Below are 19,549 nucleotides of genomic sequence, written 5' to 3' on the forward strand. Positions count from 1 at the left end.
ATAATAATAATAATAATAATAATAATAACATATAATCTTTACAGAAGCAGATGGCCTCACAGCTCTCCCTCAGAGTGGCTGGTGGCTTTGAACTGGCGACTTTTTGGTTTGCAGCTGACTGTTTCATCACTGTACCACTACTGCTCCTATTACAACAATAAAGTAAAACCTACAAAACCTGGAATTTATTTGAGAAGGAGAATGCAAATATAGTCTACTGAAATGAGCAATCTCATTGTTGTTGGGTTGGAACCAGCTCACCACTGACCTTCCGCTGGGCAGCCAAAGACGTAAATCACACAGGAGGAGGCCACCCATCTCTCATCCTCAGAGTGGCTCGTGGATTTGAACCACCGGAGAGACGCTGTCTTTGCATTAGCAGTGTCACTCCCTAGCGATTAGGCCCCTGGAGCTCCCACAGTGAACTCCTGAGACACGGTATAGCTTCACCTGTCAAAGACAGCAAACCGTGGACATCCAGAGAAAGCCAGCAAGCTCGTGTTTCACCGTAGGATCTTCTCTGCAGATACCTACCGGTTTGATAAGGGCTGGAGTTCAGGAAGTACTTGCTCACTGTTAACACACAAAGGTCTGCTCTCCTCAGGTAATCTGGCCTCTCAACCAAGTGCTGCCCTGTGCAGCTCTTGCCCCGTTACCCACAGCCCCCTCTGGGCAGCAGATGGCAGCCTGGCCTGGCAACCAGCTGGTGTGGTCTCCATACACTCTTGGTCACTTGTTTCCTCTGTTCAATGATAACCAGGAAGGCACCGTGTTCTCCAGGCCTTGTGCTCAGCTCCAAGCAGCCCAGGCATCTGTGATTCTCTGCTCCTCACACTAGCTGGCCGGCAGCTGACCAGAGGTGAGGGTCCCAATCACGCACTGAGTTCATGCTGGTGAAGAGTTCACACAGGGCAACGCACGGGAAGAGTGCGGTGGGTATGAGTAACTCTCGTTATTATGTGAGAGCAGGGGGTCAGAGACCCTGGTCCCCCATCCCATTTTTTTAAATTTTCCTGCCTTCTTCATTCCTCCAAAGGTCGTAGGAGCCAGGGACCAGGTAAGACCGTGATGGCCTAGTGAGTAAGGAATTGGGTTGCTAATCTGATGGCACATGGTTCAAATCCACCAGCCACTCCACAGAAGAAAGACAGGCAGCCTCTTAACTGGAATTTGTAGCCTCTGAAAACTCCACTGGAGGTTCAGCTACTATTCGTTTCCAACTTGACGGTACAGAAAGGCGGGTGAGGGGAGGAAGGCACTGCCCAGTTCATGATCCTCCTGATGAAGGTGAGGGAGGCTCAGGGCCACGGCTATACGGCAGCTGTGTCCCCATCAGTTGTGGACTGAACCATGTCCTCCCCAGATGGAAACAAAGGTCCTGACTGCTGAACCAGTGAATGAGATCCTGTTCTGTGATGCTGATGAGGTCAGACCTGGTCAGAGAGGGTCCTAACGGCCGACTTCTGAGTTACAGAAAGATTAGAGCAGAGACGGGGAGATGTCATGTGGAGACAGGCGCACGCAGCATGTGAGTACGAGGCCAGGAATGCCAGACTGTGGCTATTAGAAGTGGACGTTCTGAATTTGAACTTGTAGCTTCCGAGGCCACGAGAAAATAAGAACGTGCTTCTTCAAGCCATGCACATGCGGGATTTGACTTACTCCCTGACCTCCACGTGGAGGGGCCCTGATGCTGAACCCTGATCACCCCATAAACCGGTCTCAGACAGGCCCTGCCAAGACCTCCAGTGCCCTTGGAGCCCCTGGGCTGTGCTGAATGTTGTTTCTGGACAAAGTGTCTCCTAGGTTGGTGGCTCAGCCCCAGGGACAGAGGTGTGGTGGCCTCAGGGTCCAGCCTGGCCTTAGCCCAAGCAGCAGGTCCTCTGTGCAGTGGTCACGGGGCAGCCCAGGTGCTATCATCTACTGTCCAGTGTTCCCTGACTTGGAGACGACTTACACTTACCCAGGCCCAGGTTGGAGATGGTCTGCAGGTCTGTGAAGCTTCGGGCCTCAAGGATAGCCGGGGGCAGCCTCAGCGTGAAGGGCAGTAAGTCTCTGTGGAGACATGAGGGGTTGGAGGTCAGGTCTGGGGAGGGTCCTCCTCAAAGCCACAGCATACACAGAAGAGCTATCAAATCCTTGTTGGTCGCTATCCCCAGCCACGTGTCTGCACAGATGGGGGCGACTTGCCTGGGGCTTCACTGGGCAGCTGGTCCCATCTGGTGTCAGGGGGCAGGGAGTGACCTGTTTCAGAAGTGGGGGGTCGGGGTGGGGAGTGTCACTGCTTCTGTGTGGTTTTCCTGGCTCGAAAGACGAGCCCCAGCCCAGCTTCTTCTAAAGGCACGATTCTGGGCAAAGTGAGGGGTCTCTTCACCCTTTGACCCTCACTGTTCTACACAGAACTCGCTGAGGCGCACAGCACTTCCTGGTGGGCGCAGACCTCAGTCAAGGGCACAGTCAGGCGGCTCTCGGGGAGCCCACAGGCAGGCTTCACTCGGTAAGCACACAGTCAGCATGCAGCAGAAGGCGCACAGTCAGGCTCCATTTGGAGTGGCACAGTCAGTCAGTCAGTCCCCAGAGAGCACACAGTCAGCCTTCACCAGGGGTTTACAGTCAAGCACCCCTGGTGATGCCAGATGAGGCAGCCCTCTCTGTCCAGAGCCCTCATTCGGCAGAGAATTGCCCAGGGCTCATGCTGGCGACTTCCTGGATGGGAATCAGGCACCCTTGCTGCTCCCGTAAGGAAACTGAGGCCTGAGACGGGAAGGGGTGTGTGCTCCGCCTCAGAGCTCCAGGCTTCACAGCCAGGGCTTGTTCTACACATCCAGGTACCCACGGTGCGCCCCAGTTCTCTGCCTGGTGCTGGCATTCAAGACTCATCAGCATCTGAGCCCCTTCCCAGCCATAATTCCCACAGCTCTCTCACTCTCCAAGCAGCTCTATGCTCTCAACTGCACCGAGGGTCCCAACCCCCTTACAGACAGAGGAGATGGCTGAGAGAATGCAGTCCTTAGCCCAGGGCTAGTCCCCTGGCTGCCCTTGTCATTCCTTCTTTTTTCTCCAAACTCCATTCCACACGCCGAGTCCTCGCCCAATTATCCTCCAGCAGAAAGCCTTCCAGGGTGGCCCAGCCACTAAGCAGGGGGTGCTGGTGTCCCCCCCCTTTCTTCCTCATCCTGGTTGTGGCCTCCTCATCATCCTGTCACACAGACTAGAAAATCCTGCACCCCCCTGCTCTCCTGTGCTCTCCCTACTGCCCTCTACAATGGCTGCCCACTTCTCTCTGCTCCCCCCGGCTCTGTCCAGGGCAGCCTCCTCCTCATGGGGCTTGGATGGCTGCTGTGGCTCCAGCCTCATCTCCACTCTTCCCTGGCTGTAAACTCACTTCCTGCTGCAATCACCAGAAGGGTAAGAACTGCGAACCATCCAGTTAGCAGGGGAGTGCGAATGCCAGGACCCACAGGTGACGCAAGGTGCACTAAGAGCACACATCTGGAGCATCTAGCGTCCCCTGCCCTGCCTGCGTGTTTGGTCCCAAAAGATGCTGTTGGCCAGGGTCTCAGGATGACAGCAGCAAGGAACTCCAGGATGTTAGCGTCCACCCTGCCTAACATCCCTGGCTCGATGAGGCAGCCGGGTCAGCAGAGTTTGGGTGAGCTGCCCAAGGTCGTGTATGAAGGAGCTGATAGCCTAGGGCTCTTCCTCCACTGGCCCCTCATGGTCCCTCACTCCTGGGAGCGCACAGGCTCTGGCTTGGACCTGACCACCCCCTCAAATCCAGGGACGCTGCCCTCTGCATCCTGTGACCTCTTCAAGTTCCCCAGAAGCCTTTTGCAGGGTGAATCTGCTTCTCCGAATCCCCTTTTCACTTGTTGGTTGTGTTTAAAACTCCCAGTGGATTTTGTGCATTGGCCCCGCATCCACCTGCCACCATGCTGAACTATTTATTCCTTCTCCTAGCTTCGCGGAGGCTTTCCTGTGTATATGATGATGTCATCTGTAAAGGGATAGTTTTACTCTTCCTTCCTCATGTGGATGCTTTTTCTTCCCCAGCCCTGCTGCTCTGGTTAGGACTTTCAGAATGATGAGCAGAGGTGAGTGGGTGAACCGTCCTATTCCTGACCTCCGGGGAAGCCCTCCTGGGTCTCCTGGTATCAGGCTCTTTGGATGGTGTGGCAAAGCAGGAAGGGGAGGAGAGCCTGTGGGTGGCAGTGGTGACCTAGGGGACTGTGGCAGCGGTGTCCCTGGTTGCACATGTAGCTGCTGCTCCAGCCATGGCTCCCTGCATGGCATGGTCCATGGTGACGTAACCAGGGCACCTGCTGCTGAACACTGGCCATGTGCCCTCCCCGCACGTGCAATTCTCTCCAACATCTACAAGGCCATCATTCCCATTCCACAGAGGAGCAAGCGGAGGTCGAGAGAGATCAAGGAACTGTGTCACATTCTGGAGTTTGCAATGATTCACTCACTCAGTCACACGCCTGTCTCGTACTGTGAGTATACCGGCTAGTAAGAGAAGAATTTCTTAGAAAAAGGAGTGAAAGAAATGAACCTATATCCTCCTCAGGGTTCAATATTCACAACACACTAAGGGTCAGAGAGGTTCTCTCTTGTTTCACTGACGGGCAAATAACTCTGTTTTGTCATTATTGTTAGGAGTTTCTGAGTTGGCTCTGACCCACAGTGACCCTGAGAACCACAGAGCATAACACTGCCCCTTGTGTGCCACCCACACAACACCTGCTGGGTCCGAGGACATCTCTGCAGTCACTGTGCCAACCCATCTGCTGGGGGTCATCTTTACCATGGACAAAGAAGGCCGAAGAAGAGTCCATGACTCTCTATTGTCTTGGCAAATACTACACTGGATACGATGTGGACTATACCATGGATTAAATTGCGTGTCCCCCTCAAAAAATACATGTATGTAATGATATTATCAAGAAACAGCATTTGATATTTTAAATGATACAACCTTTGAGCTGTGGTGTTGGAGAAGAGTGCAGACTATCCCACGGACAGCCAAAAGTACAGACAAAAATGTCTTGGAGAAGGTGCAGCCAGAGAGCTCCGTGGAGGCAAGATGATAAGGCTTCATCTCACATCCTTTGGGTCTGTTGCTAGGAGAGGCTGTTCTTTGGAGAGGGGCATCAGGCTTGGCAAGGTGGAGGGTCAGTAGAGGGAGGCAGACCCTCAACCAGGTGGACTGACACAGTGACCGCAGCAGTGGGCTCAAGTGTATGAGAGATGACGAGGACGGCACAGGACAGGACAGGGTGCAGGTCTGTTGTTCACGGGGTTGCTGTGATTTGTAGACTACTCAACGGCACCTACCAACAACAACAGTGATATAATGTGGGAATTATGCAATGATTCTTCTATGAGGTGATAAACCAAATAGCTGGAGAAAGATTAACGGCGGAATGCAGCCATCTTTCATTCCTGTCACAACCCCAATCGACATAAGGGGAGCTTCTCGAGGGTGTGTGGCCGGTGATACCTCTTACCTAACTGGAGATAAAAGGGAAGGAAAAAGATCCAAGAGTGGGGGACCTCACCGTTACTAAGAATTGCCAGGAAACAATGAATGAATGGAAACCTAATGGCTCTGTAAATTTTCATTGAAATTAATAATAAATTTTTTTTTTTTTAAAAAAGGAATTGCCAGGAGTGGAGTGCATCTTGTTGGGCTCAATGCTCTTTGAGAGGAAGGTTCTTGACACCCAGGAAGGCCAGAAGACACAGAGGTCCCGAGGAAGATCTCAAGGACTTTCTTCCAGAACCTACAGGGAGATAGGGAGGGTCTCCCATAGAAGTGGCATCCTAAATTTGGACTCACAGTCTCCCAAACTGTAAGAACTTCCAGCAGTTCCCTATCTATGTATTATTCTAGCTGTTTTTGAATGATCTTCAGCGGTGTTTTGCTAGCATGTGATATTAATGATATTGTTCGAGAGTTTCCACATTCAGTTGGATTACCTTTTTGGGGAATGGGAACAAAAGAGTGACCTCTTCCAATCTGCTGGCCAGATAGCTGTCCTCCAAATTTCCTGGCATAAACTGGTAAGCTTATCCAAGGCTGCATTTGTTAACTAAAACATAATTGGTATCCCATTGATTCCTGGGGCCTTATTTTTTGCCAGTGTCTTCAATGCAGCTTCTACTTCCTCCTTCATTACCACTGGCTCCTGTTCATACAGTACTTCCTGAAATTTTTCAGTGTCAATTTTTCTGGTACAGTGACTCTGTATTCCCTCCAACTTCTTCTGATGCTTTCTGGACCATTCAATATATTGCCCACAGCATCTTTCAATATTGTGACATGAGGCTTCAATTTTTCAGTTCTCTCAGCTTGAAAAATGCAGAGCGAGTTCTTTCCTTTTTATTCTCCAATTCCAGCTGTCTGCACATTCCATTATAATACACTGCTCTGTCTTCCTGAGCTGCCCTTTAAATTTTCTGTTCAGCTCTTTCACTTCAACATGTTTTCCTTTTGTTTTGGCTTTTTGATGCTTCAGTGCAATCTTTAGAGTCTCTTCTGACAGCCATTTTGATTTTTACTTTCTCCTCTGTATTTGTAATGACCTTTTGCTTTCTTCACGGATGATATTCTTAATATTATCCCATAACTCATCTGGTCTTTGATCATTTGTGTTCAATGACTCGAATCTACTCTTAAGATGATCTTGAAATTCAGATGGAACTGATTCAACATGATATCTTATTTCCTACGCACTTATTTTCATTTTCTTCAGCCTTGAATTGAACTTGAATATGATTAATTGATGATCTGACCCACACTCTGCCCCTGGTCTAGTTTTGACTGCTGATATTGAGCTTCTCCAATGATTTCTCCTACAAATGCAGTCAATCTGATTCCTATGCAGCCCATCAGGTACCAGAAGAATGTCTATTTCTGCTTTATTGACTATGAAAAGGCATTTAACTATGTGGATCCTAACAAGTTGTCGCTGATATTGAGAGGAGTAGAAATCCCAGAGCATTTAATTGTGCTCCTGTGGAATCTATACCTGGACAAGGTAGCTGTTGTACAAACAGAGAGGGGAAATACTGCATGGTTTAAATATTAGGAAGGGAGTGTATCGGTGCTGTATTCTTTCTTCATACCTATTCAATCTGTAAGCTGAGCAAATTATCCGAGAAGCTGGACTCTACGAGGAGGAGCGTGGCATCAGGATTGGAGGGAGACTCATTAATAACCTGTGTTATGCAGATGACACCACCCTGCTTGCTGAAAGTGAGGAGGACTTGAAGTACTTGTTGCAGAGGATCAAGTAATGTAGCCTTTGGTATGGATTGCATCTCAATGTCAAGAAAACAAAAATTCTTACCACTGGACCAATAGGCTGGAGAGGAGATTGAATCTGTCAACAGCTTCATCTTGCCTGGATCCACAATTAACACCCTTGGTACCAGCAGTCAGGAAATAAGGAGACACACTGCACTGGCAAAGTGTGCAGTTAGGGACCTCTTCAAATTATTAAAGATTAATGATGTCAGTCTGAAGACTAAGGTGCGTCTGATTCAGGCCATGGTCTTCCCAATCACTTGCTATGCATCTGAGAGCTGGATAATGAATAAGGATGACAGAAGAAGAATTGATGCCTTTGAGCTGTGGTGTTGGAGAAGAGCACTGAACACCCCATGGTCGGCCAAGAGAACGAACAGATAGATATGTCTTGGAGAGGGTGCAGCAGGAGTGTTCTTTGGAGGCAAGAATGATGAGGCGTCTCCTCACATACTGTGGGCATGTTGCTAGAAGGGGCTATTCATTGGAGAGAGATGATGCTGGGAAGGGTGGAGGGTCGGCGAAGGAGAGGAAGACCATCAACCAGATTGACTGACACAGTGACTGATGCAATAGACTCTTTTGTGTTAGAAAGTGTGAGAATGGCACAGGATAGAAGAGGGTTCAGCTCTTTTTTTCACAGGGTCCCTATGAGTTGTGCTTGACTTGATGACACCCAACAACAACAAACTATGAGAACGTTTCTGTTTGTTAAAGCCATCCCCTTGTGGTATATCTGTTACAGCAGCATTTGATGACTAAGACAGACGGCCACAAGAACAAGCAAATCTGTTGAGGAAAAAGTGCACGCAGGTTGTTCCTTCGAAGGGAGGACGGTGAGACTTAGAAGCGAGGAGGCCGAGATCTGCCTCACATATCTTGGGCATGTTATCAGGAAGGACCAGTCCTTGCAAAAGAACATCATTCTTGGGAAAGCAGAGAGTCCGTTTAATAAGAGACAAAGACCTTCAACAAGGCGGATTGACACAGTGACTGATACAATGGGCTCTTGCGTGTCAGGAAGTGTGAGAATGGCACAGGCTAGAACAGGGTTCAGATCTTTTGTTCACAGGGTCCCTTGAGTGGTGCTTGACTTGATGACACCCAACAACAACAAACTATGAGAATGTTTCTGTTTGTTAAAGCCATCCCCTTGTGGTATCTCTGTTACAGGAGCATTCGATGACTAAGACAGACAGCCCCAAGAACAAACAAATCTGTCGAGGAAAAAGTGCACGAAGCGAGGAGGCCAAGATTCCACCTCACATATCTTGGGCATGTTATCAGAAGGAAAAAGTCCTCGCTAAAGAACATCATTCTTAGGAAAGCAGAGAGTCCGTTTAATAAGAGACAAAGACCTTCAACAAGGCGCACTGACACAGTAACTGCAACCAAGGTTAAGGACAGCAAGGCCGTGCAAATGGCTGAGGACTGGGCAGGGCTTCGCTCTGTTCTGTTCAGGGCCGTTAGGAGCTGAAATCAACTTGATGGCAGCTAACAACAAAGGGAGCTCTGGTGGCCGAGTGGTAAGAAGCTGTGCTGCAAATTCAAAGACACATGGTTCAAATCCCCCAGCTGCTCCTTGGGAAAGGAGGGGCAATCTCCTCCTGTGTGATTTACCACCTCTGAAAACCTGCTGGAGGGGCCGCTATGGATGGGTTTGACTCGACAGCATATACCTGTAAGAACAACTCCCTTATCAAGAAAATGCCTTTCTGCTTGTGAGAATGATCGGAAGACGGCCAGACTCAAAGAGTCTTTGTGGTGCACTGGTTAAACACTGGGCTGCTGACAGGTGAATGGTTTGAACCTGCCACCTGCTCTGTGGGAGAAAGATGCGGCAGTCGTGCCTGTAAAGCTTTCCAGCCTCGGAAACTCTACGGGCAGTTGGACTCTCCTGGGGAGCTGTTATGAACTGAGTTGACTTAATGGCAGGAGCTGGGTGGGTGGTGGGCACACAGCGGGCTGATGGAGCAAAGAGCACGTGACTTAGGATTCTCTCTAGTGTGCATCCCTGCTCTGCCACGTACCAGCGATGCAACCTTGAATAAGTTATCTGTCTCAGTCTCAAGTTACCAATCTGTAAAATGGGAATAACGAGAGCATTCACTTTGCAGAACTGTTCTACAGATTTAAAAGTTAATGTCATGACAAGAGTCCAGAATGAAGGCTGCATAGTGGAGTGGACTTGGGGGGAGGGATTGCATAACAATGAAAGAATTTTTCTTTTACTTTTCAAAATGAAGGCTGCATAGTGGAGTGGACTTGGGGGGAGGGACTGTATAATAACGAAAGAATTTTTCTTTTACTTTTCAAAGAGCAGAGCGAACTGGGGTGGGGAGGTTGGGCAGGGAGAAAGTACAATAATGAATGAAGGGAAATGCTAAGTCTCTGTAAACTTTCATTAAAATGAATTTAAAAAACCTGCTAATTACAAAAAGGTTAATGCACGTGAGAGTCAGCCCTGAGCACAATGCTGGGCCCCAGCGAGCACCCAGAGGGAGCCGTGAGCATCACCTGTTATGATCAGCTTCCCTTCTCTGCACTAGAGCCCAAGTGGGCTGGGCAGGTGAGGAGGGGTGTTCACCTGAGGCAGGTGTGGATTGGTGTCCTTGAAGCAGGAAGAAGTGGGCCCGAGGCCCTGGGCCCCAAGACATTCTGCCCACCCTCTAGTCAGCCTTGGGAGAGTAAGCCTGTGGTTGATGGTATCAACTCTTTTTTGAGTTCCTGTTGCCCTGAAACCCACTGTGAATCAAAACAGTGCCGGTTCAGCAGGTCTTTACCAGAAACTCGCCCCACCACACAGCTGCACAGTGACACTGAGCTCCCTCCCATGGGGATGGGGTGGGGGTGGGCAGCGTCTCCTGACCTGCCCCCTGCAGGGCCTGGGTCGGGTCCATACAGGACATGAGCTGCCCCTGACAAGGAATACACAGGAAGTGAGGGTGGGGGGCAAAGAGCCAGGGAGAGGTCCTCACCAGCTGGTCCAAGAACGCATCAAAGCTGACACCTTCCTTCCTGTCACTGGGACAGACCCTCAGGAAGTTCCCCTGGTCCCCCCACCCCAAGGTTGCAGGAACATCTGCACCTCCTGTTCTGTGCCTCGAGTGGTCAGCGCCCCCCGCCATCAGCAAGGCCAGGCCCACTCACCTGCTGACACAGTAGAAGGCGACCAGCCTGAAGATGTCCTCGAACACGAGTACGGAGCCCTCCAAGAAGAGAACTGAAGGGAGAAGAGAAAGGCTTCGATGAGAGTCCTTGCTCAGAGGGGGCAGCCCTTAGCCAGGGCCAGGTCAGCTCACCGAGGGTCCCTGGCGCCTGGCCTGTCCCACCCTGCCCACATCTGCTGCAAATTGGACCTGAGGGAAATTGAACATTCACTGAGTTAGAGGAGTCCCTGAATGGGGCACATGTCTGTGAGCTTGGCTGCCGGCCAAAAGGCTGGAGATTCAAATCCAATCAGCAGTGCCTCAGAAAAAAAGTCTGGCCAGCTGCTCCCGAAAATCCAACCACAAAAAGCTCTAGACAGCGGAGTGTTCCTATTCCGCACGCGGGGGCCAGTGGGAATTGGAAAGACCTAACTCACAGCACCTGGGAATCAAGGTTTTAGGAAGATAATTTATGAAGCAGCCCCTATCACCTTCACTAGGACACCCAACTCAGACCCACCCATGGAGGGGATTCCACCGCCACCCCACGGGACAGAGTGGAACTATCGTGTCTCCAGGGCTGTCTGTCACTCCTGCAGTGGAGTAGAGGGTGGATGAGAACTGACAACTTTTTGGTTAACAGCCAAGAGCCGCTGCACGTCACAGCACCATGAGGGAGATGATAAAGCGTAGAACCAAACCCACTGCCACTGGGTCGATTCCCAGCAGCCACGGAGGGCTCCCTGGGCTGTGATGCATGGGAGTGGATGTCACACCTGCCTCCCAGGGTATGGCTGGTGGGCGCGAACTGCTGACCTCTCAGTTAGTAGCTCAACCCTTAACCACTAGGGCTCCCAAGAAATATACATTCACCTTATTTCAGTCCCATCCCCTCAAGGAAACAACATAAAGGATTCTTGGTTGACCACCAGATAGATGCTCTGCTGAAGAAGGAAGGCAATCTCCTCCTGTACCAGTCAGATCTGATTTGACAGTACACACACACACACACACACACACTCTCTCTCTCTCATAATAATAATAATAATAATAATAATAATAATAATAATAATACTAAAAAAACAAACCCAAGATTCTTAGTTGAAAAAGAGATTTTAAAATGCAATGGCTCAATGTTCTCTCATGGAAATCTTACACGTGGGCAGGTGGGCAGGGCTGCCCTGCTCTGCTTCAGCCTTGGGCAGCCATGTCAGTCCAGTGGGCAATGAATGGGGTTCACTGCCTTGTCACCTGGGAACCCCAGGACCATCACCATCTGGCTAGATATGGCTGGGTGACCAAGACAAGGTAAGGGTGCCCCTATATTTTACAGCTCTGACAAGGAAGAGAAATCAAAGACTTGAGGCTCTTTGGAGAGGCTAGGCACCAGGGCATTATGGTTAGTGTTTAGAGGCTGAGGCCCCGCTGACACATCGCATATGGCTGGTGAGCTTCAGGACAAAGAGCCCAGGGCAGAAGAGACAGTCCCAGGAGACCACATTGCTCTTCGAGGGTCCAGCAGGCGCCCATCCCCACAATCTTCTTCCCAGTGCTCTGGGCACCAGGGCTGGGCTCCCACCACGAACTTTCTTGGGCATCAGAGGAGCCAAGAAACACACAGCCACCACACCTCAGTTCCAGTTTCTTGAGGTTCTCCCAGCCTCCAGGTGGTGGCGGGGCGTGCAGGACCAGGTCCTAGGCCACGCTGACCCCAGGACTTGGGGCGACCTGCGAATGCCTTCCCCTGTCAGAGTCTCAGTTCCTCCACCTGCAGAGGGAAGGAGCCACCCCACTGTACAAACGCACGCACCGGGGGCCAGCAGGTTGCTCTCGGAGCCCAGCACAGCCTCCCGCTGGCTGCATGGGAGCTCCAAGATGGCCCCAGGAGTACAGAACCAATGGGCTCTTTGAATGGCTTTATTTCTTGATCCCCTGTCTTTCTACTTGCTAAGCAGAGTCTTAAATAGCATGATTTTTAAAATTTACACTCATTTACTTATGGCAAAAATGTGCCATAAAAAGTTTGATAAAGCACTGCTCTTTCTGTTGGGTGCCATGTGGTCATTTATGACTCACAGACGCCCCGTGAACAGCAGATCTGAGCCTGGCCCTAGCCTGTGCTATCACGACCATCGTGACATGCTTAATATCATATCAATATGCTCAGACGCAGAATCTCTGATATTCATTGTGTCAACCAACCTTGCTGGAGAGTTGGTCTTCTCTCTTTCTTTGACCTTTTACAGCATGATGTCCTCCTTTTCTAAGGACTGACCCCTCCTAACAACATGTCCAAAGTATGTGAGATGAAGTTTCACTATTGCCTTGAAGGAGCACCCTGGTTGGCCTTTCTCTAAGACAGACTTGTTTGTTCTTTTGATAGTCCAACACCATAACTCAACTTCTGTCATCCTTATTAATTTTCTGACTTTCATATGCACAAGAAGAAACACAGAAGAGCATGGCTTGGACCAGGTGCACCTTGGTCTTTAAACTGACATCCTTGCTCTTTCGAACTTTGGAGAGGTCTGTGACAACAGACTTTCCCCAGGCAACATGTCTTTTGATTTACTGACTGCTGTTACCCTGGATGTGGACTGCGGGTCTAAGTAAAATGAAATCATTGACAACTTCAGTGTTTTGATAAATTGGTGGGTTAGGAACCTCCACTGAGATGGACTTATGCCCTGGCTGTGACAGGGACCCAATCACAGCAGCCTTCATGAAGATAGCACAGACATGGGGAGGGCTTCATTTGGTTACAAATAAGGTTTCTGAGACACACCATCAACCCAATGTTGTTGTTTGTTGTTATGTGCCATCGAGTCGCTTGCGACTCACAGCGATCCTATGTACAACAGCCCTAAACTCTGCTCTGTCCTGTGCCAATCTGTCTCCGACACACCCATCCCGATTATCCCAGTTACTGAATCAATCCACCTCATAGAGGGCCTTCCCCTCCTGCGCTGTCCCTCCACCCTCCCAAGCATGATGTCCCTGTCCAGGGACTGGTCCCTCCTTGCATTTCCAAAGTATGTTAGACGAAGCCTCAGAATCCTTGCCTCCAAGGAGCAGCCCAGTTTAACCCTCTCCAGGACGAATCTGTTTGTTTTCCTAGCAGTCCATGGTACCCTCAATACTCTTCTCCAGCACCACAGCTCAAAGGCATCAATTCTCCTTCTATCCTCCTTAGTCATTGTCCAACTCTCTGATGCATAACAAGTGATAGCAAAGACCATGGCCTGTATCAGATGCACCTTAGTCTCCAGAGAGACACATTGCTCTTCAGAACTTCGGAAAATTCCCTAACAGCAGTCTTTCCCATGCAACACGTCTTTTAATTTCCTGGCTACTGGTGCCAAGAGTGTTGACTGTGAAAAATAAGCTGGGAAATAAGTGGGTAAAGACACTTGTGCCAAAGACAGGGACAACACTGATACTAATGGTTAACCCAACAATAAGGGATATATCTTTCACTTTTTCTGTAAAATGCTTGTCTGTCGGATACTTCTAAATATAAACATTCAGATTAAGATACACTAGGAAAAAGATTGGCCATCCACTTCTGAAATAGCAGACCTCTGAAAACCTATCAACCCAATGCATTTATCTATTACATTATGATGGATTAACAAAAAGGCAAGTTGAAAGAAATATGTTAAGTATATTATAGGGCAGGAGACCCTTACAGTGTGCCTTCAAATGACTTAATCTCAGAAACATCAGTCTGTCCTATTACCAAAACCCGCTTCTATCCAGTTAATTCTGACTCACGACCAATATTTTCATTTATATTCAATACAGGGACAACGGCAATCTTCACAGAAGCTGATTGCCAGGCCTTTCTTCCATGGCATTGCTGTTGTTATTATCAGGTGCCATTGAGTCAAATCATAGCGACCCTATGAACCACAGACATGTACTCTGTACCATCCCATGCCCTCCCCTCAATCTCTGACACCCTCAAGCCCATTGCTGCAGTCACTGTTGCCAACCCATCTCACTGAGGGACTCAGTCTCTTTCTTGGACCTTCCACTTTCCCAAGCATGATGTCCCTCTTCAACGACTGGCCTCTTCTAACAGTATTCCCAAAGTATGTGAGATGAATCTTTGTCCCCTTTGCCTCCAAAGGGCACTCTGGCTGCAGTTTCTCCAAGACATAGCCGTTTGTTATTTTGGCAGTCCACGGAATATTCAGCACACTTCGTCAATATCACAGCTCAAAGATATCAATTCCTCTGTCATCCTCATTCACTGTCCAGTTCCCAGATGCATAGCAAGTGACTGAAAAGACCTATGGCCTAAATCAGGCACACCTTAGTCTTTAAACTGACATCATTGCTTCTCAATAATTTGGAGAGGTATCTGACAGCAGCCTTGCCCAATGCAGTACGTCTCCTGATCTCCTAACTGCTGATACCAAGGATGTCGACTGTGGATCCCAGTAAGATCCATCTGTTGACAATGACAATCTTTTCTCCATCTATCATGAAGGAGCTTATTGTCCAGTAAAGAAGATGTCTGTTTTCTTTTTCTTTTTTAACATAAAACGTATTTTTTTATTGCTCTTTGTATGGATTTCTTAATTATTAAAAAATAAAACATTCTGAAAGACAGAATTTTCTAGACTTTTTTTTTCCTACCTAGTCTTATTCTCTAAGTTTATCCCCCATGGGTTACCATGTCAGTATATAAGATGTTGGTGACATAGCTACAAGCAATACACAATCCAGTAAACTATGGCAGACTAACGGTGCAAGTACCATAAAAACCAAGGTATCAAATGTTTCGTTAACTGAACCCAAAAACGTTTCTTTTGACTTCTTTTGTGTCCTTTGGTTCCTCTGCTCCCTTTCTTATTTCCATCCGTTTCTTGTTTTCCAATTTGATCTCTTGCCTCAACATATAGTCTTTCCCACAGATCTGAACGCTGCTGTTCGAAGATTAGCTTCTGCTCCAGCTCAGTGAGTCTTTCCCGTAAGGTTTCTATTTCCTTTTTTTCAGTCAGTACATTTTCTGTAGCAAGGGTCTTTTGCTTATCTATAAAAGACTCCTGTCCTTGCTGACATTGGGAAATATAATCCTTCATATCACTTAATTTATCTTCACGGTTTTTGACCAACTGTTGATGTCTCAGAACCTGAACTATACCACAGATATACCCAGATTCCAGGATGATGGCAATCACCAAAGCAAGCATGACACATTTCTTAAGATCACTACTGAAATGGCGCTTATCCAAGTTCTCCTTGCAAGGTTCGGGCGCCTGTTCAGCAGGCGGTCCCTCTTCAGCAGGACTGGGCTGATGACTAATTTCATCACTACTTGATTCATCATCATTATGTTGAGATGAAAATGCAATTTCTGGCTGACAGAATGTATACTGGCTGCTAAAGGAAGAAGCCATGTGAAAGGTTTCTGTGCTCTCTGCTTCCTCAACAATTATAGCTTCTTCCTGAATTCCAACTTCTTCTAACTTAGGTGGCTCTAGGGTAACAGTGTCAGAATCATCACTGACAGTTCCAAAGTAGATAATGTCGTCTTCAAATGGTGTTTCTTCCTCTGCTTCAACTGCTGACTTGGTTTCTTCCACAGCTGGATGAGCAATTTCTCCCATCACCGTTGTGTCACTCTGGCTGTTTACACCTGGCAACACTTGAACTTCCTCGTGCTCAAAAGACGAACCTTCTAGAACAAGCACCCCACTGTCATTGGCCACACCATGTTCAGAATTCACCATCTCAATATCAGATCCCTCATAACTGATGAGAGTCCAATCACAAGATGAATCACTGTCACTGGAATTGGAATTTTCAGCCATTTTTCAGGTATCTGAAAGAGCAGAGCTACCTCCGCCAGAATACGCTAGCTGTCGTGGTGGCGGAGAGCACAGCTAAGATGTCTGTTTTCTTGATGTTAAGATGTAATCCATACTGAAGGCTGTAGTCTTTTATCTTCTGCAGCAAGCGCTTTCAGCTCTGCTTTTCAGAAAGCAAGGCTGGTGTATAATATAGGTTGTAGAGAAATCTTTCTCTGATCCTGATGTCACAGTCATAGAGTCCAGCTTCTCAAGTGATTTTCTCAGCATCAGATTGAATAGGTATGGGGAAAGGATACAGCCCTGACAGCACTCCTAGGTTATGATCAAACTGTCCACCTTGTAGGATAGTGGTCAAGCACGTGTGCCATCCAGGTACCAGCCTGTGTGACCATGGCGCCACCTAGCGTTGCATTTGACACAACATCTATTTTCTCTACAAGGAGGAGGGTGGACGGATGGCAGTGGCTGAGGGCTGTAATGTCAGGTGCTAGGGGCCCATCGATAACCCGACAGAGATCAATTTTATTCAGACACACAAAGGGTAGATAAGAACTGGAATGAACTCGATGGCAATTGGTCTGCTCTTTTGGTTTGTCTCTGCTCAGGCTTTGCTCACAGCTCAGGCAATGTCCTAAGAATGCGATTCTGCGCCTCCAGCCCAGCTCTGGGTCTGGCGTCTGTCCCAACGCCTTTATAAGCATTCCTAGGCCTCTCCAGGGAAGCTGCATGCACATGTGCCATGCAGAGTGTACACCTTCTTGCATCAGAGAAACCTTGCCCACGGCTTCCTATGGTGAGTGGGAGGCTCGGGAGGGCGGGTCTGGCTTTGCTGGCACCTGCATGGAGCCAGGCAAAGTGAGGCTCTGTGCAGAGCGGCCGTGGGTGTGGAAATCAACAGTGGAATTTACAGAGATTGAAAGCAGGCTCGTGGCTGCTGCTCAGGGCTGCGGGGGAAGTGAGATAAGAGCTGAGAGCTAACATGTACAGAGTTTCTTCCCAAAGCATGCAAAGACTTTAAAATCCACTGTGACTTCTCAGCCGTGAACAGACTAAAAGCACTGAACTGTACACTTTCAGTGGGTGAACCGTTACGTTTGTTGCTGTTGTTGTTCGCCACAGGTGCGTCAGTCACCTCCTGGACTCATGGGGACCCTTGCATAACAGAACTAAACACTGCCTGGTCTTGTCCTATCTCCAGGATCAGCTGTGGACAGAGTGTCAGTGACCCACAGGGTTTTCATGGTCTGAATTATGGAAGGCTATTGCCAGACCTTTCTTCCTAGTCTGACTAGTTTGGATGCTCCACTGAAATCTGTTCAGCATCATACGAGCCTCTACTGACAGACTGGTGTGCCTGTGCTGTGCTGACTGTGGATTGAACCCAAACCTCCTTCCTACATGGAAGCTGAGAATTCTACCCCAAGCCACCACTGTCCCAGTTGAAAACATGAGGTAAGCAAATTATTTCTCAAGAAACCTGCTATTAAAATACAACAGGACACAAACAGGGTGGACTGAACCTCACTTCTGCATTATGCTCTTCTGGGAACACGTATGACTTCTGTAAGCAGAAAGAAGGAGCCCTGGTGGCACAGAGATCATTAAGTGTTGGGCTGCCAACCAAAAGGTGGGCGTTTCGAATCCACCTGTGGCTCCCAGGAGCACGATGAGGCAGTGTTCTCTCCTCAGGATCTACAACTTGGGAAATCCACGGAGTAACCATGAGTTGGACCCAGCGTGATGGTAGTGAGTTTGCTTTGTATAAGCAGAAGTACAAAGGGTTTTGCTGTAAAGCTGGTCAGTTTCCAATGCTCTCAGCTTGCTCAGATTCATATCTGCTTACAGCTTGGCCAGCCATGACTAACAGCTCCTACACTTCTCACTGCTGAGGGGACCACATCACCCCTTACTCTGCCCAAGTCGCTTCTGAAAGATCCTTGGGGACTTCTGTGTCCACCTCTGTCAATAGCCAGGCAGTAGCCTCTGACAAAGCAGGACTCATGCTAAGGGGACCTCCTAAGTCCTGCAGCAGAACCTCCTTGTCCTGTCCAAACCAGCTCTCAAAATGGGTGAGAGCCACGTGCCAGCTGGCTGAAGGCAGCCAGGTGCTTCAGTGACAAGGTGAGCATGAAGGGACTCGCTGCCTCTGCTGCCGGAGGGAGACCATCTACCTCTCCCCATCTGGGTCTGGTCAGCACAGGTGGGGTGTGGGGCAGGGGAGCTGACTTCCAGCACTAACAGCCCCTCCCCAGGCCCGAGACATCATGAAACCTGTCAGGGTGATTCCAATTTAGACACCCTGTGGAACAGAGAACTGACACGTAGGGTTCCCAGGAGCACTGGTGACCTAGGGGTAAGAAGCTGCACTGCAATCTCAAAGGTACATGGTTCAATCCCATAGGTGTGCTGTGGGAGAAAGATTGGTAATCTCCTCCCATGTGATTTATTGCCTCTAAAAACCCACTGGTGGGTCAGCTATGAGTCAGTCCCAACTCAATGGTATATAACAACAACAACAACAACTGGTAGCCTAGTAGGTAGGGAGGTGTGCTCCCAACCCAAAGGTAGGGGTTTGAATACACTAGGTGCTCCAAGGAATAAAGATGTGGGATCTCCTCCCATACAATTTGCAGCCTCTGAAAACCTGGTGAGGGTTCAGCCGTGAACCGGTCCCAAGTCCACAGCAATGAGAGAATCTTTAGGGGAACCATCCCGTCTCACTCCCTTGAAGCTGTGGTGAATTCCAACCACCTACGTTTCAATTTGCAGCACAATGCTTACTCCACCGCACCACCAGGGCACCTGTGCCAACCTGTTAGAAACTTGTTTTGTCATTTGATAACACAAATGACCCACCCAGGGCAGAGACAGGGCGTGTTTCTTGTTCTCCACTGTACCCCAACATCTAGGGAGATGTCTGGGATGATGTGGACTCCTAACTATTTGTTTACATTTTCCTTTTAAAATACGTCTAGGTTCACAGGAAATGATGGAGCTGTACGAGGAAGTCCCCTTCAACCAGGTGCCTCCACTAAGAACATTGTGGACAACAAAGGGACAGACGCAGGAGGGTGAGACTGGACAGTCCAGAGGACCCAAGGAGACGTCACCAGTATAAACTGGCCGCACATGCGTACTTGTGCGTAGGCGCACTAAAGTGCATGTGCATTCGTGTAATAAGCGCACGCGCATTAGTGTCTGCGTGTGAGCAGAGCACTTTGGCTGTGTGTGCAGCTGTGCAAGCTCCCCTCCCAATCAAGGGCACG

The 19,549-nt window shown here is 48.9% G+C and overlaps 2 protein-coding genes across 2 annotated transcripts in view; both read right to left on the bottom strand.

Annotated features, from left to right (window-relative positions):
* Nucleotides 1–19,549, bottom strand: part of RIN3 (Ras and Rab interactor 3) — a 162,871-nt gene that overhangs the window by 56,564 nt on the left and 86,758 nt on the right. Inside the window, exons 6-7 of the mRNA XM_006879209.1 lie at nt 10,463–10,535; nt 1,964–2,055 (exon numbers count right to left, since the gene is read on the bottom strand). Of these exons, the coding sequence (XP_006879271.1) occupies nt 1,964–2,055; nt 10,463–10,535 (165 nt within the window). The remainder of the gene's footprint in view (nt 1–1,963; nt 2,056–10,462; nt 10,536–19,549) is intronic.
* LOC102854578 (cell cycle progression protein 1-like) lies at nt 10,606–16,283 on the bottom strand. Its single transcript, XM_006879136.1, has 2 exons — nt 15,474–16,283; nt 10,606–10,671 (listed from the first exon to the last, which is right to left on the bottom strand). Exons 1-2 carry the CDS (start codon nt 16,281–16,283, stop codon nt 10,606–10,608), a joined length of 876 nt encoding a protein of 291 aa, XP_006879198.1.

Source organism: Elephantulus edwardii, unplaced genomic scaffold (assembly GCF_000299155.1).
Source record: "Elephantulus edwardii isolate Elephantulus edwardi_28Jun2011 unplaced genomic scaffold, EleEdw1.0 scaffold00002, whole genome shotgun sequence".
In the NCBI taxonomy this organism is placed as follows: Eukaryota; Metazoa; Chordata; class Mammalia; order Macroscelidea; family Macroscelididae; genus Elephantulus; species Elephantulus edwardii.